At 44.1% G+C, this 25,663-nt stretch overlaps 1 protein-coding gene across 1 annotated transcript in view; it reads right to left on the reverse strand.

Annotated features, from left to right (window-relative positions):
- The window catches only part of LOC121878512 (CD109 antigen-like), an 81,374-nt gene extending 56,783 nt beyond the window's left edge, over positions 1 to 24,591 (reverse strand). Inside the window, exons 1-3 of the mRNA XM_042384771.1 lie at positions 24,499 to 24,591; positions 19,051 to 19,243; positions 7,169 to 7,350 (exon numbers count right to left, since the gene is read on the reverse strand). Coding sequence (XP_042240705.1) covers positions 7,169 to 7,350; positions 19,051 to 19,243; positions 24,499 to 24,591 — 468 coding nt within the window. The remainder of the gene's footprint in view (positions 1 to 7,168; positions 7,351 to 19,050; positions 19,244 to 24,498) is intronic.
- Between the last annotated feature and the right edge of the window lie 1,072 nt (positions 24,592 to 25,663).

A 25,663-nucleotide genomic window follows, 5' to 3' on the forward strand; every position in this document is an offset into this window, starting at 1 on the left:
CTGGGCGCGAATTTGTTAAAATTGTAGAAGCTGTCGCCAACACAACAACCACACCCTGAGTTAACGATCTGCATGACCCAGTGTCAAGGAATAGTCCGAGAAGACCGGACAACTCGCCAACTGCACTGGCTAACCATTACCCCGGAACACGATCCGCAAATCGATTACCATCCAGGTTCCCAATTACTGCTGGGTAGGCAGGGGCAAATGGCGTAAAGAAACTTGCCCATAGTTTCACCCTGCCCGGGGATCGAACCCGGGTCCGCTCGCTAGCTGACCATTACACCAAACATACATCCATACAGTAGATAAATTTGTCATAATGTTGTTTTGAATTTCAATTTAGAATCAACAACTATCAATGCTTTTTCATCGACTGAGACAGGCCGATCAAGAAAAGGTCTCAGCAATCAGTCAATTAGTCATTCAGTCAATCATTTAGTCAGTCAGTCAATCAATCAGTCATTCAGTCAGTCAATCAATCAATCAATCAATCAATCAATCAGTCATTCAGTCAATCATTCAGTCAGTCAATCAGTCAGTCAGTCACTTAGCGGCGGGTGGGGTAGGGAGGTGCGTGAGATAGCCAGGATAACATATTTTACCTACACAGTGTCATAGCTACAGAGGAACAGGGAGAGAGAGGGAACAGGGAGAGAACAAGGAGGGGGAACAGGGAGGGGGAACAGGAGGGGGCAATTAAGAGAGGCAGTTAAGGAAGGCAGGAAGGAGGTGAGAAGAAGTGGGCTAGAGGCACTGGGAGAAGCTGAGGAATGGGGGTAGGAGTACATGGGAGGGGGAGGAATGGGGGAAGGGGAGGGGGGAGGAATGGGGGGTTATTGTTATGTTGGGTAGGTAAAACCGGAGGATCACCTGGGCGGAATTGATTGCATCAGGTAGCATGTGATTGAGGAAGCGAAACAATGTTATCGTCCTTTGATCTTGACGCTGTTGTCTGACATCCGCAGTTGTAAGGAGGAGAGGGAGATGGAAATGGGGAGGAAGGGGATGGGAATGGAGGAGGGTAGGAGGGAGGGGGTAGGACAGGAGGAGGAGGAGAGCAGGGTGGGGAGGAGGAAGATGGGGGAGAGGAGGGGATGTGTTAGAGGGGGAGGAATTGGGAGGGAGGGGTGGGACAGGAAGAGGGAGGAGAGCAGGGTAGGGGAGGGAGGGAAGATGGGGAGAGGGGATGTGGTAGAGGGGGGAGAGGGGTGGGAGGGGGAGGGGTGGGACAGGAGGGAGGAGAGCAGAAGGAGATTGCAGGGGAGGAGGAAGATAGGGAGAGGAGGGGATGAGTGAGAGGGAGGGGTAGGGAGGAGGAGGGTGGGACAGGAGGAGGAGAGCAGGAGGTAGGGAGGGAGGGAAGATGGGGAGGAGGGGGATGGTAAAGGGGGAGGGAGTGGGAGGGAGGGAGTGGGATAGGAGGAGAGCAGGGTAGGGGAGAGAATATAGGGGAGGAGGGGGGATGGTAGAGGGAGGTGGGAGGGGTGGGACAGGAGGGAGGAGGAGGAAGGCAGGGTAGGGGGGAGGAGGAGATGGGGAGAGAGGAGGGGATGGTAAGAGGGGAGGGGTAGGAGGGGAGGGGTAGGACAGGAGGAGGAGGAGAGCAGGGTAGGGGAGGAGGAAGATAGGGGAGAGGAGGGGTAGGAGGCGTCACAGCACCAATAGCATGAGAGCCCCAAAACACAACAGGTACTGGTAACTCACTGCACAGTCATGGTAGTACAAGAATCATCTGTTGTTTTTTACTTTTTCTTTTGTTTTTGTTTTTTCTAATGATTGCACAGCATATGTGAACAGCTCCCCCTATAAAGTTTTGGTCACGTACGGTCCTTAGCTGTTTATAAAGGCTCTTACAGCAAGCAAATACGAACAGACTAATGCAAGAAATGCTCAAGGACGCCCAACTGTTGTTTGGGAAAGCTCACTGTACATATAACAGCGGACGGCCACTTTTTGTTACGTAACCCGGATCTACCCACGGACACGAACGGCCTTCACCTCTACATAAAACTCCACTATACCTGTACCTACGGTCACGTACGGCCCCCACCTGTAAGGACTGGTGCGGTTGCGGTGAGTGTCTCATTATCATCCATGAGTCAGGAATTCTGTGGGGGGCACTGCGTTGTTTTTTTGTTTAGGAAGTGAGGGGAGAGAGAGAGGGTGGAGAAGAGGGAGAAAATAGGGTAAATGAGGGAGGAGGAGAGTGAGAGAGGAGAGGAAGAAAGGGGGGATAGGAGAAGGGGGAGAGTGAGAGAGGGTGGAGAAGAGGGAGAAAAATACGGTAAATGAGGGAGGAAGAGAGACAGAGAGAGGGGGAGAAGAGGGGTAAGTGGGGGAGATAGGGAGGAAGACAGGGAGAGAGGGTGGAGAAGAGGGAGAAAAATAGGCATAGGTGAAGGAGGAGGAGAGTGAGAGAGGAGAGGAGAGGAGAGGAAGAAAAAGGGGGATAGGAGAAGAAGGAGGAGAGTGAGAGAGGAGAGGAGAGGAGAGGAAGAAAAAGGGGGATAGGAGAGGGAAGAGAAGAGATAGAGACAGACAGAAAAAGAGATAAAGACAATGAAAAGACAGACAGAAAGAAACAGAGAGATACAGACGAACAGACAGAGAAACAGTACAACACAGATACATGAATAATGACGTTTTTATCAACAATAGATTCATTTTCCTTCTTTTATTTCCAGGAGAAGCCAATTTCAGCAGGTAATCCCCCAGTATGATTGAACTAACCTAACCTAGCAACCCTAACCTAACCTAACCTAACCTAACCTAACCTAACCCAGCTAACTAACCTAGCCAACTAACCTAGCCTGTTCTAGCTTAACCTAACCTAACTAACTTCTTAAACAAGTGGATGTGTTTTGTGTATTAAAACAAAATATATATATATATATATATATGTTTTTATTGTATGTATTTAATGTGTTTATTTTTTTCCATAAACCAAGTCTGTGTGTGTCTCTCTCTCTCTCTCTCTCTCTCTCTCTCTCTCTCTCTAACATGACTCCTTGAATTCTTGAGCATAATACCTTAGACAAAACCTCAGGGTAATGCTTACACTCCAGCATGATAACTTACCTCTGAGCACTTGAAGTAACACCTTGGGCATTATAACACCTAGAGCATGATAACACCTCCGGCATGATAACACCTCGAGCAGTACAACACCTTGAGCATAAAAATAACACCTCGAGCATGATAACATCTTGGGCATTGCTTGCCTCAGGCATGATAACACCTCAGGCATGATAGCACCAGCAGGCATACAGTAACACCTCGAGCATGATAACACCTTGAGCATTGCAGCACCTGGGGCATGATAGCACCTCAGGCATGATAACACCTCCGGGCATAATGATAACACCTCGAGCATGATAACATGGTATGATAACACCTCGAGAGCATTATAACACCTTGAGCATGATAACACCTTGAGCATTATAACACCTCGAGCATGATAACACCTCGAGCATGATAACACCTCGAGCATGATAACACCTCGAGCATGATAACACCTAGAGCATGATAACACCTCGAGCATTATAACACCTTGAGCATGATAACACCTTGAGCATGATAACACCTCGAGCATTATAACACCTCGAGCATGATAACACCTTGAGCATGATAACACCTCGAGCATGATAACACCTTGAGCATGATAACACCTTGAGCATAATAACACCTCGAGCATGATAACACCTTGAGCATGATAACACCTCGAGCATGATAACACCTCGAGCATAACACCTCGAGCATGATAACACCTCGAGCATGATAACACCTTGAGCATGTTGACCCAAACCTGCCTTTAGGGTGACGACTTAACCCCCTTTTAACCGCGATAATGACTTAACACCTCCAGTGTTATAATCTACCCCCACCTCCCTCGGCTAATGGACAAAGTTAACTACCTTGACTGTAAATAAAGCCGCAGCTTGAATACAAAACACGGTAAGCTTGATGGACTAACCTACTAGACATAACAATAAGACGTGGGTTAAATCCTCTCTGTATAAATAGATATATAAATGTATTTATAAAAAGATAAATAGCTAGAACGTTAGGTTAGGTTAGGTTACGAGGCACTTATAGGTTAAATATAATTCTTAAAGTTGGTTAGTTCCCGTTAAAATCAGCCGTTCTCCCTTTCTCTTTGGGGAATTTATTATATTCTGAAACAAAAAGAATATTCTGAAAACTTGAGAGTTGTATGTATATTATGTATGCTGTATGTATATTATGTATGTATATTATATGTATGTGCTCTATTTATATACATTATTTATTCAGCCTAGCTAGCAGTGTGTGGCAATGTATTTACCATGTCCCACACGCTTAATTAATGTGCCTGGCGACATATGGAAGCTGCTAATGTATCACTTGCCACATGTCGCCTGAAAGGCTAGTTGACCCCCCAGACAGAGTAAGGAGTGCCACCTCCCTTGTGTATCTCTGTTTGTCCAGTAAATAGAACCTACGAAAACTCTACAGGTGTTTGTGTTCGCTCCTGTAGATAGAACTTGATACCCAGAACATATACAAGAGTATTCTGAACATAACCCGAATGACTATGCATATTTAGGGATGCTCGTCGCCCTAATATGGATTCTGGCCGATTTGTTTGTCAGCTGAGGTGATGGTGGTGGTTGAGGTGATGGAGGAAGAGGAAGGAGAGGGTGGAGAGAAGAGGGAGGAGGAGAAATAGAGAGAAAGGCAAAGATGAAGAAGTTGTTCAAGTAGTAGTAGTAGTAGTAGTAGTAGTAGTAGTAGTAGTAGTAGTAGTAGTAGTAGTAGTAGTATGGCGACCTGTGGTGTAATGATCAGCATGCTCCCCTTGCTAGCGAGCGGACACAAGGTCGATCCCCTGCAGGGTGGAACTATGGATAAGTTTCTTAACGCCATTTGCCTCTGTCTACCCAGCAGTAATTGGGGACCTGAATGTTAATCGATTTGCGGATCGTGTTCCGGGGTAATGGTTAGCCAGTGCAGTTGGTGAGTTGTCCGGTCTTCTCGGACTATTCCTTGACACTGGGTCACGCAGCGCGTTAACTCAGGGTGTGGTTCCTGTGTTGGCGACAGCTTCTACACCTTAAACAAATTCACGTCTAGGCGGTCCTTGGGCCGGCCATCCTCGTTACACGAGGGTCAACCATTATATATAGTAGTAATAGTAGTAGTTTTCACACTTTTTCTTCCTCTGATAAACACATCTGCATAGGACAGTTGTCTCCTTTCACTTTCTGCCACTCAGCCCACGAGGTGCCAGTGTAAAGGCTCAAAGTTGGCACTACAGTGTGTGTGTGTGTGTGTGTGTGTGTGTGTGTGTGTGTGTGTGTGTGTAACTATTTTCTCTCAAGGTAGATGGTCATAAAATGAACTACTATGAATACCTATTTATTTATATGATTACTTCCCTCCCTCCCTCCCTCCACCTATACCTGGCCAATGCAGAAATTATTAATGAAGGATCAGAAATTTTCCTGAGATGCTGTTATCATGTTTGGTTGATGTCAATATATTTAGTTTTTGGGGGGTGAGGAAGGGTTACGAGTCTGTGGGTAAGGGTGGGGGTGTGGGGGAAGAGTAGGGGTGTGGGGGTGAGGGTGAGGGTGTGGGGTAAGGGTAGGGGTGTAGGGCTGAGGGTGGGGGTGTGGGGGGTGGGATTTTGGCAGCAGGTAAGTTGTTTATCGTCGTTTGCCTCGTGTTGGTCTGGGAAAGTTCGCTGGTGAAGGTAAGTCCCGTTATCTTGGTGGTCAGGGAGAACTTGAGGTGATCACACACACACACACACACACACACCAACCACGTGTAACTTGACCCCTGTACCCGGTGTGACCCCAGACGGAGGCAGCCGGGTATTGTGACCACGACGCCGAACGTGTGACACCATCAGTGGTCTTGAGGGAGGAAGTTCCGGTTATTATTTTACTTTTGCAAGATGAAATTTAATCAACAAAATGTTTATTCGGTGAATATAACACTGAGGAATGGCCGTGGCGAGTCTAGTAATAAGTTATTTCAGTCAGTCACACTCACCCTCAGCCTGTGAGTGTGTCTTGAAGGGACACACGCCTTTATAGTAACAAAATGAGTATACACAACACATAATACGTACATGTGTGTGAGTGTGTGTGTATCTGTAGGTGTATGCGTATACGTGCATATATATATATATATATATATATATATATATATATATATATATATATATATATATATATATATATATATATATATATATATATATATATATATATTTATATATATATACTAGTAAGATGTATGCGTGTGTGTGTGTGTACATTCACAAATAAGCAATGTTTCCAAACCTCACGACGGTAGTATCTACAGCAACAAAAACGAACGGAAATTCGACCACACACACACACACACACACACACACACACACACACACACACACACACACACACACACACATACACACACACACACACCAATCATCCAAAATATAAATAAAAAATTCACCTAATATTATTCCAAAGAACCAAACACCGGAAGATAAACATTACGTTATCGAATTAACATTTATAAAACGTAACAGTAGTTTTCCGGTCTTTGTGGCGTGCAGGTTGACTCCTATTGCATGAGTAGAGGCGTATTTTGTGGCGCGGTGATGCATAGTACTCGTTACCCCTGAGCTGGAACCCACAAAAAATGTTCTAGCCTTCATGGTGGTGGTAGTGGTAGTGGTAATGGTGGTGATAGTAATAATTAGTGATGGTGGTTATGATGATGGTGATGATGATCATGGCAATAGTGGTGACGTTGGTGATGGTGATAATAGTGGTGGTGGTGATAGTGATGATGGTGATGATCCTACTCTTCTTCTTCTTTCTTCTTCTTCCCTCTCTCGTTTCCTCCTCCTTCATTTCCTCCTATTTCTTCATTTCTTTATCCTTCTCATTTTTCTACTTTTCTCCTCCTCCTGCTTCCCATATACTATTTCACCTCCTCTTTTCCTCCCCCACTCTATTCCCCATTCCACCATTTCCACTACTGTTATTCATCCTTCCCTTTCTTCCCCCTCCACCTACTCCTCCTGCTCTTCCTCTTCTCTTTCTTCCTCCCCTTTCCTTCCCCCTCCACCGTGTCTTCCTCCACAACACAACACAACACAACACAACACAACACACCCACTTACCCTCAACAGAATTTCAGAGAGGTCACCAGGCTTGAGTACGGCCTTGCCTGAAGCCACCTGCTCACCGTTGTGTACCAGGGCAGCTCTGACGGTCAGGACTTGAGCTGGCCTGATAGCCTCTACAACTATCCTGTACACTGACCCAGGTACCACTAATTCTTGCCGGCCACCACTGTACATTTCTGTAAACAGAGACAATATCGTTAGGGGTTGTAGGTAGTAGTAGTAATAATAGTAAAAGTAATAGTAATAATAGTAGTTATAATAGTAAAGATGTGTTATTCAACTAGTGACCAAGTCCCAGGTTATTGATCTGACTTTCTGCCCTTATTTACACACAATTGCAGGGTCTCAATTGTCTCTCTTACTCTGACAACACGACATATATATCGTTTCTCATTCTTGGTCTGTTTTATTATTTCCATTTCTGTATTTATTTATGGTTCAATTTATTATTTTATTTTAACCTCCTGCTCGTATATCCCCAAACTAAGCTACACATACCCAAAAGAGGCCACATTAAGCTACACATACCCAAAAGAGGCCAAACTAAGCTACACGCACCTAAAAGAGGCCAACTAAACTACATACCCCAAGGCACACACAAAACGCCAAAGTAAGCCACACACCTAAAAAAGGCCAAACTGAACTCCACATACCTATAAATTATCCCCCAACCAGTTATAACCGGAAGTCACGTGGACAACACACTCACTACCACCATCACCCGGAAGAAACGCATTCATTACCCACAATAGATGACAATAATGCACCTACAGGAGGTAATTACACCAACACTGATTATTATTTCACGACAAATAATTCCGGTTTATGTACAAGAGGTCACACACATTATATTTATTATATTTGTATAAGTAATATGTCGTTTGTTATCATTACAATAGGATTTAATTAATGTTGGTTCAGTTTTCAGTGTTGGATGATATTTACTTTGAGTTTTTTATTTTTATTTTTTTTAATATAATTTATCCGCTGTGTGAATGTGATCTAGTAAATGGAGTTGAATGAACCAGAAGTTGAAGCAAAACAACAGATATCAATAATGAATCACCAAACTGGACTAAAACATTAATAAATAAACAAGAAATTTAACTAAAACAATAAACACACTATTTATTTATTTATCTATTAATTTATTAATTTATGAATTATTTATTTGTTTTTTGTTAAGGCATACCTAACTTCCTCATCTATTCCTCGTTTCTATGATCGCCTGAATGAAGGGCAGATCTGATATTATTCACCCTGGTGGATGAGGTTAAAAAAAAGTTACAATTAATAACTCAGGGTGATGGACGGCTATAGGAACAATGATCATGTTTATAACCCCTCTCAACCCTCAACACACACACATACACACACACTTCTAAAACACCAGCGCCTAACCACAAATCTCCTATATATGAAAAATAAATAAAAAAATAAAGTTTCTCCGTTAGAAAATATTCACAAAAGCATACTTTCATTTCTGTGGTTTATGACCTTCCCGAGAGAGTGAAAACTGACCCCAAGAACAGGTATAATTATGGTAAGCAAAAAAATAGAGGCCCCTTCGATTATCTGGTTGACGGCACATATGGTTAGATTGTTAAAATCTTCTCTTACAACACCCTCCTGCAGTAGTCAGCCAGCCAGCCACACCTCTTCGACTTTCTAAATAGGGTGGTGGAGGGAAGTAGATGACCTTGTATATACCTATTACACCATACAATACCCTGCAATTGCTAGCCAGCCAGTTACTCAACCAGCCAGCCAACCAGCCAGCCACACCTCAACTTTCTAATAGGGTAATGGGGGGAAATAAATGACCTTGTATACACCTCTTACACCAATTACCCACAAATAGGGATACAAAAAAAAATCTCCATTCATCCCTCATCTTAAAAATTAATCTAACCTAAGAGTTGATTAGTATCTTTAATTTGAACCTAATCTAAGTTCACCAAACCCGTAAAGAGAATTTGGGTCCGTTTCTGGGTACAATCCGGTGTCAGATGGAAGAGGGGGAGGGAAGGGAGGAGAGGAGTGACAGGTGGTATGGGGGTGAGGAGGGGAAGGAGGATGGGAAGAGAGGAGGGGAAGGGGTGAGGAGGAAGGGAGAGAGGAAGTGAGGATGGGAAGGGGGGGGGTGAGGATGGGAAGGGGGTGAGGATGGGAAGGGAGGAAGGAGGGGTGAGGAAAGGGGTGAGGAGGGGAAGGGAGAGGAGGGAAGGAGGGAGGACGGAAGGGGGGTGAGGATGGGAAGGGGGGTGAGGATGGGGAGGGGTGAGAAGGGAAGTGGGGGAGGTGAGGATGGGAAGGGGGGGAGGACGGGAAGGAGAGGAGAGGGAAGGGGTAGAGGGAGAGGAGGAGGTCAGGGAAAACAAAATCATCCTCTTGTGTCCTCCTGCAGACCTTCCCGAATGATCCTGTATTAGTGTAACAGACTCTGGGGTGGACACACACACACACACACACACACACACACACACACACACACACACACACACACACACACACACACACACACCAAAAAAAAACAAGCGTTACTCCCCACTCCTCCACGCCTATCTAGTTCCGGCCACATATATGTTATTATACGACACCAACACACACACACACATACACACACACACACACACACACACACACACACACACACACACACACACACACAGGAAAAACAATAACACTATAGTCGAGTCTCAGATAAATATAGCGGCCATGATATACTATAGAGTCGATCGGCTATAGGACACCTGCAGATCGACACCTAGAATTCGACACCCTAAGTTCGACACCAGATCAAGCCTTTACTCCTGTGGCCCTTCACTAGCCCCCCCACCCACCTGACCCACCTATCATTCCTCCACCAATACTCCACCCAACACCCCCGTCCCACCCTCTCAATCTTCTCTCACCATTTCATCCTCTCACTCCCCCATCCTCCCCACTTCCCCACCATCCTCCACCACCCTCATTCTTTCCTTATCCCACACCACACACAGACACTTCCCTCACCTACACCTCCACACCACACACACACACACACTTCCCTCACACTACACCTCCCGCACCACACACACACACACACACTTCCCTCACTACCTCCCCACACCACACACACACACTTCCTCACACTACCACACCACACACACACACACACACTCACACACTACACCTCCCCCACACACACACTACCCTCACACTACACTCCGCACACACTACCCTCACACTACACCCACAGCCCTTCCCTACCCACCTCTCCATCGCCCCAGGGTAGGGGGGTGATGGCGGACCTATATTCCTACTATTTCTTTTTTCTCACATCACACTGACTTAACATTTCTCAGAAGGGCGGTACACCTTGATCTATTGTCCAGGTACAAGACAAACACTAGTACCAGGTAAGTTCAGTACCTGGTATTATTACATTCTGGTATCAGGTGTGCGTTTGTGTGTGTGTGTGTGACTGTGTATATTTGTGTGTGTGTGGGTGGGGGAAATGATGTGCATGACCCTCCACCACAATGCACACGATATTGGCCCCAATCACCAACACAAGTAAGGGGATAGGAAGGTGTTAAGCCACAATGACGCTGTGAGAGAGAATTTCACCAAGGTGGCCTAAAGGAGGAGGAGACGGACTACCCACCTACTTACCTGTGTGGTGTGGGTGTAAAAGGTGGGGAGGTGTTAGAAGGTGTTGGGGTGTTGAGAGTGTGTTGAGGTGTAGGAAGCAGGGAGGGTGTTTGGATGGGTTGGGAGATGTGTATGTGTGTTGTGGTGTAGGAAGCAGGGGAGGTGGGGAGAGTGTGAGAAGTGTATGTGTGTGGGTGTAGGAAGCAGGGGAGGTGTTGGGGGTGGGTTGGGGAGGTGTATGTATGTGTGTTGTGGGTGTAGGAAGCAGGGAGGGTGTTGGGGGTGGGTTGGGGGTGTGTATGTGTGTGTGGGTGCAGGAGGTGTTGTGGGTGTGTTGGGGAGGTGTATGTATGTGTGTTGGGTGTGAGGAAGAGGTGTTGGGGGTGTGTTGGGATGTATGTATGTGTGTTGAGGGTGTAGGAAGCAGGGGAGGTGTTGGGGGTGTAGGAAGGAATGGAAGGGAGGTGTACTGGGTAGCTAAGAGGCTGTATGTGGAAGGGTGTAAGTATGTGTTGGGGATGTGTTGGGGATGTGTTGGGGATGTGTCTGGTGGGAAGTGGGGAAGATAAGATAAAGGGAGAAGGAAAATGAAAATAACTAAAACAAAAACCAAAAAATAAATAAATATAAATAAACACCAAAAAAAAAAATATTAAACAAAGAAAAAAATAGCAAAAAATATCCCAAACGTAAGAAAATGAGAAGAAATAAAATCCCTCACGTACTTAATATAAATAAGTACATAAAACAAGTACAGTACCCCCACCTGTCATGTGGTCTTGTTCGTGGTGTTAAAATGGCGGCCAAAACGCTCTGAGCCTTGAGCAATATTTATAACTGTGAATAACGGAAGACAACACACGGTATGATGATGATTGGTGATGATGATGATGATGATTGGTGATGATGATGATTGGTGATGATGATGATTGGTGATGATGATGATTGGTGATGATGATGATTGTGATGATGATGATTGGTGATGATGATGATGATTGGTGATGATGATGATTGGTGATGATGATGATGATTGGTAATGATGATGATTGGTGATGATGATGATGATTGGATGATGATGATTGGTGATGATGATGATTGGTGATGATGATGATGATTGATGATGATGATGTTGATTGTGATGATGATGATTGGTGATGATGATGATGATTGTGATGATGATGAGTGATGATGATGATTGGTGATGATGATGATGATTGGTATGATGATGATTGGTGATGATGATGATGATTGGTGATGATGATGATTTGATGATGATGATTGGTGATGATGATGATGATTGGTGATGATGATGTTGATTGGTGATGATGATGATTGGTGATGATGATGATTGGTGATGATGATGATGATTGGTAATGATGATGAGAGATGATGATGATTGGTGATGATGATGATGATTGGTGATGATGATGATTGGTGATGATGATGATTGGTGATGATGATGATTGGTGATGATGATGATTGGTGATGATGATGATGATTGGTGATGATGATGATTGGTGATGATGATGATTGGTGATGATGATGATTGGTGATGATGATGATTGGTGATGATGATGATGATTGGTGATGATGATGATTGGTGATGATGATGATGATTGGTGATGATGATGTTGATTGGTGATGATGATGATTGGTGATGATGATGATTGGTGATGAGATGATTGGTAATGATGATGATTGATGATGATGATGATGATTGGTAATGATGATGATTGGTGATGATGATGATGATGATTGGTGATGATGATGATTGGTGATGATGATGATGATGATGATTGGTGATGATGATGATGATGATGATGATGATGATGATGATGATGATGATGATTGATGATGATGATGATGATGTAATATGAGGTCTTCCTCATAATAACAACAACAACAACAACTAAAATACTAGCAACCGCAACAACAAAATAACAATATAACAATAAGAAAAAGAACAGCAACAATAAGAATAAAAACAACAACAACAACAAAATTCCAACCTAACCAAACAATGGAATATTTTAGGTCACAATGGTTCTTGCAATTTGTACTTGAAGACGGACACGAACGCTCTCAGGGAACGTGTCTCACCCAACAGCACACACACACACAGAGCTTCACCCTGGGTCACTGAGAGGAGGAAGGGGAGGAAGGAGAAGAAGGTGAGGAGAAGAGGAAGATGAAGGAATGAGGTAAAAGGAAGGGAAGGAGGGGTTGGGAAGGCTAAGGATAAGGGGATCGTGGAAGGAGTTGAGAGAGGGATAGAATTATGGAAGGACGAGGAAGGAGGCATACCTGTCCTTCCCTGTTTCCCCCCAACCCCCCCTCGCAGGTGTGACTTTCCAGGGGACGACGAATTCTTTCTGGTTCCTCACCTTCAGAGTTATATGTGGCCACTATCCAAGAGTGACAACAACCACGACACACACACACACACACACAGACACACACACGTACATACACAGATAGAAGTACTACACCAAATCACACTCACACACAAAGATAAATGTATAAATGTACATGCAAACACACACACACACATACACACACATACACAGACAGCTAGACGTACACGAGGATCACACACAACGATAAATGTACATGCAAATGCACACACGAGTAAACACACACACACACACACACACACACACACACACACACACACACACACACACACACACACACACACACACTGGTTCTATGCGACCTTCAAAGCCTAAAACATTTTATACAATAAGAAATTGCAAGACCTGTGCTCGGTGCTGCGTGACGCCGAGGCAGCACACAAAACCTCTCTCTCACATCCAGTTGCCACGTCAGTCAGCTCTATGTATACTCTGTCTGACTGATCTGGAAATTTGGAAATAATTCTGGTAATTATAATGTGTTTCAGATTTTCGATATATACCTACCTATCTACCTGCCAACCTACCTACCAGCCTACCTATCTACCTGCCAACCTACCTACCAACCAGCCTACCTATCAACCAGCCCACCCCACCCCCACCTATCTAGCCTACCTACCAGCCAACCTATCAACCAGCCTACCTGCCAGCCTACCTACCAGCCAACCTACCTACCAGCCAACCACTACCTACCTGCCCAGCTCACCTACCAGCCAACCTATCAACCTACCTACCTACCTCCTTACCTACCTACCTCCTTACCTACCTACCTGCCAGCCTACCTACCAGCCAACCTCCTTACCTACCTACCTACCTCCTTACCTACCTACCCTGCAGCCTTCCCACCACCTCACCTTCCTTCCCGTCACACACAACTACACTCATGGTCTCTCATTATGTTAGTCGGGTTTTTTGTAAGGCTGGACCAGATAAACCAGTTGAGGCGCACCGAGACTCCGCCACCAGCTCCGGAAATTCATATTTTATTATAAAATCCTCTCCTACTGGTTTCTCGGTCTAAATGACTGGTGTGGTAGACGACTGATAACTGTTAGTGGAGGCTATATTAAAGTGGTTTAAACCAAATTAAACTAGGTTAAAATGGTTTATACTAGATTAAACAGCTTAATTTGGATTAAATTAGATTAGATTAGTTTAAATTGGATTAAACTGAAAGCTACTTTAAAATGGAATAAGCTTAATTAAACTAGTTGAAATTAGATTAACATAGATTAAAATAAGAGGAAAATGGGTTAAACAATATTAATCTAGCTTAAAATTGATTAAACTAGATTAAAATGAATTAAACTAGATGAAACTAGATTAAACTAAGCTACGCTAAACTAAACAAAAACAGCATTTCAACGATCTATAAAGTGAAAAGTTAATTATAAAAACTCTCCCATAAAAGTTGTAAACGAAATTGGTTCTCGGTGTCAACAGTGCTATAATTTTTCCAGACCCAAACAACGTATAATATTACCCCAGAGTGAACATAACTTATACCAGGCATATTATATTACCCCAGACACATGCATACAGTACACACACACACACACAGACACACACACACACACACACACACACACACACACACAGACAACACCCAGTCCCAACCATTGTAAAAATTATCAATAACTTGTAATAAATCAGTGTATTCACTCCCAGTAAACACTGCTCCTTACACTGTCACTATGTTGAAATGAACTGTAGTTTGAGCTTTTCCCATCTAGTTATTATATGTCTCATTTGTGTCATTTATGTTACTTGTATATTATTTGTAATGTAACTCATTCCAAATATGTAACTGTATATTGCCTTCTAGGCTGCCTCTTTCAATAAACCGTTAATTATTATTATTATTATTTATTATTATTAACACTCACACACACACACACACACACACACACACACACACACACACACACACACACAGACACACACACACACACCACACACACACACAGACACACACACACACACACACCACACACACACACAGACACACACACACACCACACACACACACACACACACACACACACACACACACACACACACCACACACACACACACAGACACACACCACACACACACACAGACACACACACACACACACACAGACACACACACACACAGACACACACACACACCTCACACACACACACACACAGACACACACACACACCACACACACACAGAGACACACACACACACACCACACACACACACACACACACACACAGACACACACACACACCACACACACACACACCACACACACACACACACACACACACACACACACACACACACACACACACACACACACACACACACACACACACACACACACACACACACACACACACACACACACACACACACACACCACACCACACACACACACACACACACACTCACACATACACACACACAAGAACGAGGTCCTGATTGTTGGTCATGTTACACACAACTTCTGGCTAATAAAAATAATAATTAAAATAAACTACACAGCCTTGTGAGATCCAAGTCACCTCTTGGTATAAAAAATTAATTAAAAACCTGAATATGAATAATCAACTTTGAATTTGTTTATATAAAGTGAGTACGTTTTGTTTTTACATAATTTATAAAGTACAGGTTTTTTTCGGGGGGTTATGTCAGAGTAGTAGTAGTAGTAATAGTAGGTCGAGACCAGTGAAGTAAACGAGATTCGTAGGTCTATTACGACAGATCGACAGCACTGCCAAAATGATAAGTTGCAGCAACTGTTGCTGCAGGTTCCAGAAAATTTAAAAAAAAAGTAGCTATAGCGCAGAAGGTGGGCGCCTCGAAGTGGTTAACTACGTTACCGATAAGCAAATGGTTTCAGTCTTAACAAACAAATTTACAGATGCCATTGTTAAGGTACGGTCGGCCAGTAGAAGGTTTGCCCTCCCAATACGTGTGGGCTCTTCCATGACGGCGATCACGCCATGGTGTGCAAGAAAGGCTTCATATGCATGAGGCATGACGAAGTAAGGACCTCACACAAATATGTTGAAGGAAATATGCCGGGATGTCATGGTAACGACCTCCTTCCTTTGGAAGGTGAGATCTTCCAACATAGGACCTTAAAACATCTAACGAAGCCCGTGTTGACGTCAGTGCTCGAGGATTCTGGACGGGACAGTGAGCTGACACCAGGATTTTTTATTCCATGGCTGTCACCGTAACTCAGCTCTCGATGTTGCACACAGGAGGAACGAGAACGACAAGATAGGGCGCGGGGAGAGAATTAGAACGTTGATCGGCAGCCACTTGGTGTTCACAACCTCTGGTGGGATGAGACCAAGTGCAAGATGCTTCTACGCCAGACCTGCGGAGGTGCTCTCCGAACAGAAGCAGCAGCCCAGTTATGTTGCCTGAATGAGAAGTCGACTGTCCTCTCCTTAGGTCTATTTGCTCTGCCTCAGAACGGGCATATCCGCCCCAAAGCCGACAACAGTTGCAGATATTGACTATGAGGCAACAGTCACTGAATGCCGCATAGATATGCGGCTCAACTAATCTAACACAGATAGGATAGCTACTTATGTATTAGGATATTTAATTTTAACGTAATAAAATGGCGCGTTGTGGCTATTTGGGGAGGATGGAGGACACGTAGTAGTAGTAGTAGTAGTAATAGTAGTAATAGTAGTAGTAGTAGTAGTAGTAACATTATTTCTCAACGTAATTTTTAACATCACCTCAAAACAAAATATTTACACAGTTATCATACGAGATACCCCATCATCCATACTGTCTTATCATTCACTTCAATACCTCTTAGTATGTTGACAATCATACTCATCATTATTATATCGTCGAGACTCACAATCATCATTCTTCGTGTTCACAGAATCATAATAATCTCTCCCAATGCTTCTAGAATGATAATTTATATAATCCTAACGTGTAAAAAACTCACAATCCCCCCATTCTAAGTGTGTATAAAATCCTAAATCATCATTCTTACAGTTTAGGCGATTAAAAAAAATCCTTCTTTTATACAGAATCATTCATTTATCATTCATCACACAATGACAAAAAAATTCCTCCATTAATCATTCTATTCATTCTTACAGGGAAACAATATCTCACGTCACCTGTATCTAGATAATCTGACTTGACATCACTTTCCCTCAACCCGGTTATTTTCCCTCCTGTCGTTGTCTTGGTCAATCTTGGCAGGTCACCAAGTAAGGGAAATCGTAAAATGAACCCCACCAAACTTCAAAATGACCCCCACCTAACTCGTAAAATGACCCCCACCGAACTCGTAAAATGAACCCCCCACCTAACTCGTAAAATGAGCCCCCCACCTAACTCGTAAAATGACCACCCACCTAACACGTAAAATGAGCCCCCACCGAAATCGTAAAAGGAACCCACCATACTCAAAGGAGTCCACCCCACCCACCACCATCGCTCGCCGGGTCAGTGTTGTGGTGGTGGGCGAGGCCATACCATAGTTGGAGGCAAGGTAAGTTAGGTTGACGCCCATTAGGACAGTCCTGCAGGAGCCTGGGGTGAGAGTGTCGTTAGACCTGGCAGTTGGGAGGAAGGAGAGACTTGGCACATAGAGGAAAGGTTGAAAGGTGAAAAGGAGAAGGAGAAGGAAGGGATGGATAATAGAGAGGGGGGAGGAAAGGGAAGATTGGATGAAGGAGGAACGGAGAAAAGGGGGGGGATTATGGGAAGGGAAAGAGAGGAGGATAATGGGAGGAAGGAAATGGAAGGATTGGAGGGAGGGGATGGGAGGGAGTAATTGAGGGAAGGGAAAGGGACAATTGAGGGTGAAAAAGGGAGACATTGAGGGGATAGGAAGGAACTGGAGAAAAGAGAACGATTGGAAGAGATGAAGGAGGGAAGGAGGGAGAGGAGAGGAGAAAATGGAACGGGAGGAGGACGAGATGGGGAGGGGAGGAAACCTATACTAATACCCCTATATAATATACTCGGTGGTGTTTACAATTACGTCCAATTTGATGTGCTTCAGTCAGTCAGTAAGTCAGTCAGTCAGTCAGTCAGTCAGTCAGTCAAGTCTGTTATCAACCCACCATCCACTCTTAATAAATCAATCTTACAGTTAATCGGGGGTAGTTGACAGTTAAGAACCAGTTAATTGTTCCGTCTAAATCAATGGACAGTCAGAACCACAGAAGTTAATTAAATCCTTCCACAGATCCTTCAACACGAGTCCTCAAATGAAACACCGAAGCATTTCAGTCCCCAGGGTCTCGAAGCTTCAAAACCAACCTAAATGACCTTTGGACGCGTGACTTTCACCTTAGCTGACCTTGACCCCGACCAAGACAGGTTTCCAAGGTCGACAATAGAGGAAATCGTGGAACTTATCTGAAATCTTAAATAGCGACAACTTAAAACCGGAGTGACCTTTGACCTATGAGTGACCTCGATTGGACATGAGAAAGATTGACCTATAAGATACGCCCAGTGCTGGGGGCGATAGGAAGGGGAAGGGGAGGAGAGGAGGAGAGACGCAGAAGGGAGGGGTAATGCAGGAGGGGAGGGTGACGCAGGAGGAGGGGTAACGGAGGGGGTAACGGGGGGTGACGCAGGTGACGCAGGAGGGAGGGGTAACGGAGAGGTAACGCAGGGGGTGACGCAGGGACGCAGGAGGGAGGGTGACGCAAGAGGGAGGTGACGCAGGAGGGAGGGCATGACGGAGGGAGGGTGAGGCATTACTTATACACCAGGAAGACGTGTGTACCTCAACCGAATGTATAAAATAGTTATATAAAGTCGATTGAGTGATTTATGACCCTGTGATCTGACCTGTGACCCTGTAATCCTGACCTTGTGACCCCTGATTTTGACCCTGACTGTGATCTTGACCTTGTGACCCTGTGATCTTGACCTGTGACCCGTGATCTTGACCGTGACCCCTGATCTTAGCCTTTGACTCGGGATCTTGACCTGTGACCCTGTGATCTTGACCTTGTGACCCTGTGATCTTGACCTTGTGACCCTGTAATCTTGACCTTGTGACCCTGTGATCTTAGCTCAGACCCTGTGATCTTGGCCTTGTGACCCTGTGATCTTGACCTTGTGACCTTGTGATCTTGACCTTGATGACCCTGTGATCTTGACCTTGTGACCCTGTGACTAGCTCAGACTGTGATCTTGACCTTGTGACCCTGTGATCTTGACCTCTAATCGAACTTCACCAATCAAAAGACACGACCAGTCAGCCAATCAGTCAGTCAAACAACAAGGAGTTACAAAACACATTACACAAACACATAAACAAGGTCAATCAACTAATAAAATACCTTACATTTTACGCATTAAAAACAATCAACAAATCAACCTAATTGTCGAATTTGGTCGAATAATAAAACAACGTGGAATGATAAAGGCAAAAGCTTATCTCAAATGTATGGGACAATGACCCTTAAGCATCATAGACATTGTGATACTTCCTGTAGAGTAAACAAACAAAACAAAACAAACAGACCAACGGTAAGGATTGTTTGAGGATTCCCGTTGACGTTGATAATAATAATAATAGTAATAACGAAGAAGGAAGAGAAGTCAACTCGAGTTTAAGGAGGCAACGTGGCGTGAAAGTGACTCGATGCCTCATATGGTGGGTCTGTGTGTGTGTCTGGCGGGTTCGTCGCTTCTGAACACCTGCTACCGAACCCCGACTCCCCGAACCCCAAATCCGAACCCTCCGAACCCTAAACGTGAAAAATATCACTCATATCAAACCCAACCCAGCCCAACCGCACCTATTTCTCAGCCATACATTAACAACATTAAACATACAATATTTAACATACAATATTTAACAGCTAAACTAACACACCGGGTCTTTTCCATGTGTGACTAATAATATAATTGATGTTTAGAGGACTCTGAACCCAAGTTATTTTTGTTTTGTGTCTGAAGCATTGGTAAAAAGAAACTGGTTATGTTAGTAATGGGCCGAGAGAGTTTATAAATCACTCAAATAACTATCTCTAAACTTGGTGGTGATCGATGTATTTAAGAATGAACACTGTGACTCCTGTTGTCTCGGTAGGGGTTGTCAAAACTCCTTCGTCCGTTGTGTCATATTTTATCAACGTAATTTTGTATAGATATTTTTTTTTTTAAGTGAGTGTAGTATACGATGTTAAGGTTATGAGTACAATGTATTAAGTTTGGTGATTATGGTACTTTAATTCGTTGAGTACATGGTAATTTTACCCTTTGAGTACGATGATTAAACAAGTACAATAATTAGATACCTTATATACGATGATTTAACTCTTGAGTACAAGAACTTTATCCCTTGCGTACAATGACTTAAGCCCTTGAGTACAAAAAGTTTATCCCTTTAAATACTATGAGGGTGGAGGTGAAGCGAGTAGAGTCCGTTATATGGAGGTTTCGTATCTAACGGAACTCGATATAACGGATTACCCTCTACCATTTCACCTTAACATCAACCCTTAGACTAACAGAGAAATTTGATATAAGTTAGTGTAGAAATGACCCAAGCACTGGAAAACACACACACACAGCCCCCACACAAACACACAGCCCCCACACACACAGCCCCCCACAATATTCCTCCTCATATACATACCCATAAAAACTTGCCACCCTCCTCTGTTCTATTATTAATGCATCCTCAGACAAAGCAAATGCCCTAATGAATGGAAACCCATTTGTCACCCCCATCCCCAAGGTCACCACCCCACAGTCTCCTAACGACCTCAGGCCAGTTGCCATTACCCCCATACCCAGTCTGCTTTGTGAGGACTTTTTCTTTGAGTGGGCATTGCAGAATCTATCAGTCAATTGATCCACAGCAATTTGGCAATATGAGGACCTCCTCTACATCACACTGCTTGGTGAGCTTTCTGGATTTTCCGCAAAAAATTGCAGAAACGTAAGACATCACTGGCCGTTGCCCTTGTTGACTTCAGGAAGCCCTTTGACCTTGTTGATCACTGCACTGTTATGAACAAGGCTATTGCACCCGGGCTGCCCACCAACCTGGTCTCATGGCTCACTGATTTCTTGAGTGGACGTCGCCAGGCAGTGAAGTATCAGGGCTCGGTCTCCACATTCCAACACCTCACCTGCGGTGTTCCCCAGGGGACCAAGATGGGACCACTGTGCTTCCTCATCCTGATCAACGACGCTCTATCGGACACTCCTCACAGGTGGAAGTACGTGGATGACTGCACTGTGGGGGTTTCATTGGACAACACCGCACCAGACTACTCATCGCTATAAGGCACCCTGGACAGGCTACAGGCATGGACTACGGAGAACAAGGTCACCATCAACAACACCAAAACCGTAGTCTGCACATCAATACCGCTACCACTCCAGTCACAGTGGGTGCCCATCCTCTCCAGCTGGTGCAGTCTGCCAAACTCCTGGGTGTAACTATAGACAACAAACTTGACTGGAAGGCCCATGTATATAACACAGTCAAGGCAGCCTCGTACCGTCTCTACATGCTACGACGACTTAGGTCACTTGGGACACCCACGCCAGAGCTGAGGACTATCTACAACGCCTTTATTCTCCCCAAACTAACGTATGCGTCACCAGCCTGGTCATCTTCTCTCAACTCCACCCAACAACGTCAGCTAGAGAAGGTACAGAAAAGGGCCTGCAGAATCATGCTTGGCTCAGAATACTCCGGCTACACCAACGCTCTCTCCACTCTGGAAATGCCATACCCCAGTGACCTCCACCACCAAGCACTGGAAAGGTTTGGCAGCCAATTAATGCACCACCCTCGTCATCGCCACCTCCTGCCACCGGCAGCCCCACGCCCACCTAGCGCAGTCCGCCACTACAACAAAATTCAGCCCTTAAGAGCCCGCACCGATAGATATAAGAACAGCACCATCCCATCTATTGTTAAAATACTAAACAACTCCTGATGTATGTACTGTACAGCCCTGTAAATGTATTCAATGCATATTATATCATTATGTTTAAATCAAATGTAAGTCTGTATATTTTCAGCCACCGGCTGCAACTCTATTAATAAACCGTTTATTATTATTATTATTATTATTATTATTATTATTATTATTATTATTATTACACATATGCCCCCGACACACACACACACACACACACCCCTCTCCCCCTACACACACACACACACACACACCCCTCTCCCCCAACACACACACACACACACCCCTCTCTACACACACACACACCCTCTCCCCCCAACACACACACACACCCCTCTCCCCAACACACACAAACACACAGATCCTCCCCCAACACACACAAACACACAGATCCCCTCCCCCACACACACCCCCATACTAGTTCAAATTCACACCTTACGTATACTTAAAAACAACCTGAATGCAGAACAAGCCTTTCCAAAAACAACCTGAATGCAGAACAAGCCTTTCCAATATTGGCTCGGAAAGCACCCGTATCAATACCCAGCGAATGTACAATACACACACACACACACACACGTCAACATATTAATGAGTAGAGTAGAGGCTGTTGTTTAATACGTGGCCTCTGATGTAATGCAGGTGAGATGTATTGGCTGTCTGTAGGTGCCAGCAAAGGGGGGTTTTGGTTGTGGCTCGTTGCAGTTGTGTGTTACCCCCCTCCCCTCTCTCTCTCTCTCTCTCTCTCTCTCTGTCTCTCTCTCTGTCTGTCTGTCTGTCTATCTGTCTGTCTCCCTCGCGTGTTTTTCAATAACCAGAGGATAACGCAACGATATCGAAATATTAAACCCCGGAGTATAATGAATAAAATATCTTAACCCCCTTTTGTTCGCGATGATTTAACCCCTTTGGTGCACGATGACTTAACCCCCTTTGGTGCACGATGACTTAACCCCCTTTGGTGCACGATGACTTAACCCCCTTTGGTGCACGATGACTTAACCCCCTTTGGTGCACGATGACTTAACCCCTTGAGTACTATAATACAAACCCTTTGCGTACAAGGGGTCTATTAGTGCAAGAGGCCTAGTACTACAAGGGGTCTATTAGCGTCTATTAGAACTGTGCAACAATAACAAGGTCTACAGGGGCGTATTAGGTCGAGGGTCTATTACAACACACACACACACACACACACACACACAGACCTTGCCCAGCCACCACCTACAATATACGCTGGAGAGGCACTGTACGGAGGAGGTTCAGGCGTCAACAAAAAGGGAAGCGAGAGATTGAGAGAGAAAGTAACTCTTCCTCTGGTCCTCCTCTACTCTTTCTTCTCTTCTTTCCCTCCTCTTCCTTCTTCAACTCGTCCTCTTCTTCCTCCTCCTCCTCCTCCTCCTCCTCACATTTCTTCCCTTCTGTTATTCTTCCTCTCCTCTAGTCACCAGGGCAAGGTGCGGACTAGTTTTTGTCGTCCGGTGAACAGTGTAACAAATGGACCAGATTCCTTACGCTTATGTCAAGTAAACTTTGCGGGGTGAGATAGTACAGTTGCCGGGAGAATGAGGTCAGCACGTCGCCTCATCAGGATAGCCCAAGAGAGGGTGAAACTTGCCAGCTGTTTGACTAGAGGCCGTACGTACAGTCACTCGAAACAAAACTCAACTTGGAGGGGTTGGTGGGTGGGGGAGGGTCGATGAATTTCAGAATGAACACTACGACTCCTGTTTTCTCGGTAGGGTTGTCAAAATTCTTCGTCCGTTGTGTCATATATATAGATGTATAAGTATATTATGGTTTATTTGTATTAGTTAAGGATGGAATTCGTTGTATCTGTGGCCTTAATTGGTTAGTTTGATAACGTAAGCCTGAAATACTCTCTCTCTCTCTCTCTCTCTCTCTCTCTCTCTCTCTCTCTCTCTCTCTCTCTCTCTCGCGTTACACACTTTCACTTTAATGTATGTATAGAATGTGATAATTCTTGGTTTCGTTATGTTTAAGGGTAACTTAGGAAAATTCTAAGTAAGTTAGGTTATGTTTAATTAGATTACGTTAGGCTAAGATAAGTTAAGTTAAATTTTATGTTAAGTAATCTAGTGTGTGTGTGTGTGTGTGTGTGTGTGTGTGTGTGTGTACTCTATAAATTAATCAACAACAAATCAATGACGTACCAAAGATTTACCAGACCACACACCCTAGGTCAGTGCCCCAGGGATAAGCCACTGGGTCACAGGTCACATTACCACGAAAAAGACACCTGATAGATAACTGGGTACGAACCGGGGCACGAACGGGACACATGCGACAGGATATACTAAAAGTTGGTAGATAACTGGGCACGAACCGGGGCACGAACCAGGACACCCATTACGACGGGATATACTAAAAGTTGGTAGATAACTGGGCACTGAACCGGGAGCTGAACCAGGACACCCATTACGACAGGATGTACTAAAGTTGATAGATAGCTGGGTACGAACCGGGACACCATTACGACAGGATATACTAAAAGCTGGTAGATAACTGGGCTGAACCGGGACACGAACCGGGACACCCATTACGACAGGATGTACTAAAACTGGGAGAGAATGGCTGGCACGAGGCCATAAGGGAGTGGTTTGGTAGGTGTTCTTCTGCTATGAGGATAAGGTCACTGAAGCGTTACAGGTGTGTGTGTGTGTGTGTGTGTGTGTGTGTGTGTGTGGTCAGGTCTTCTGATGGGCTGAGTGGGAAGGGGCAGGGAGGTGGGAATATACGCAAGAGGTCATATTTGTGCTGTTGTTATTATTTATGTTATTATTGTTGTTATTTATGTTAATATTGTTGTTATTATTATTATTGTTATTATCATTTATGTTATTATTGTTGTTATTATTATTATTGTTATTGTTGTTATTATTATTATGTTATTAGGTCAAGTCATCTCATGTTAGGTAAAATCAAGAAGTCATCTCACGTCAAGTCATATTACACAAGATCATATCAGGTCAAGTCATATCAACACAAAGTCCCCGACAGTGAAAGTAAAAAAAAAAAAACCACAAACGGGTTTTTTCTTATTTAATTACCAACACGATGATCATGTTCAGGTAAAACACAACCTTTGCCAGCCATATATAGGGACGTAAGCTCACCTATGTTGTTTACCTGACCTGGATAATCTAACGACCTCACGTGGTAGTTGTTATTGTTGTTAATACTGGATGAATCATGAACTGGACTTACAATGTAGGCTGTTACGGATCATATTATGAAGATTAGCCATTCTAGATTATTATTATTATTATTATTATTATTATTATTATTATTATTATTATCATCATCATCATCATTATTATCGTTACTATTATCATTATTATTATCATTATTATCATCATTATTATTATTATTAAATTGTTGTTGATTAATTACTCTCATGTTACCTGAGGGGTTAAGGTAAGGCAGGGTAAGATAAGGTAAGATAAGGTAAGGTAAGATAGGGTAGGGTAGGGTAGGGTAGGGTAGGGCAA

Source organism: Homarus americanus, unplaced genomic scaffold (assembly GCF_018991925.1).
Source record: "Homarus americanus isolate GMGI-L3 unplaced genomic scaffold, GMGI_Hamer_2.0 scaffold41027, whole genome shotgun sequence".
NCBI classification, from domain to species: domain Eukaryota; kingdom Metazoa; phylum Arthropoda; class Malacostraca; order Decapoda; family Nephropidae; genus Homarus; species Homarus americanus.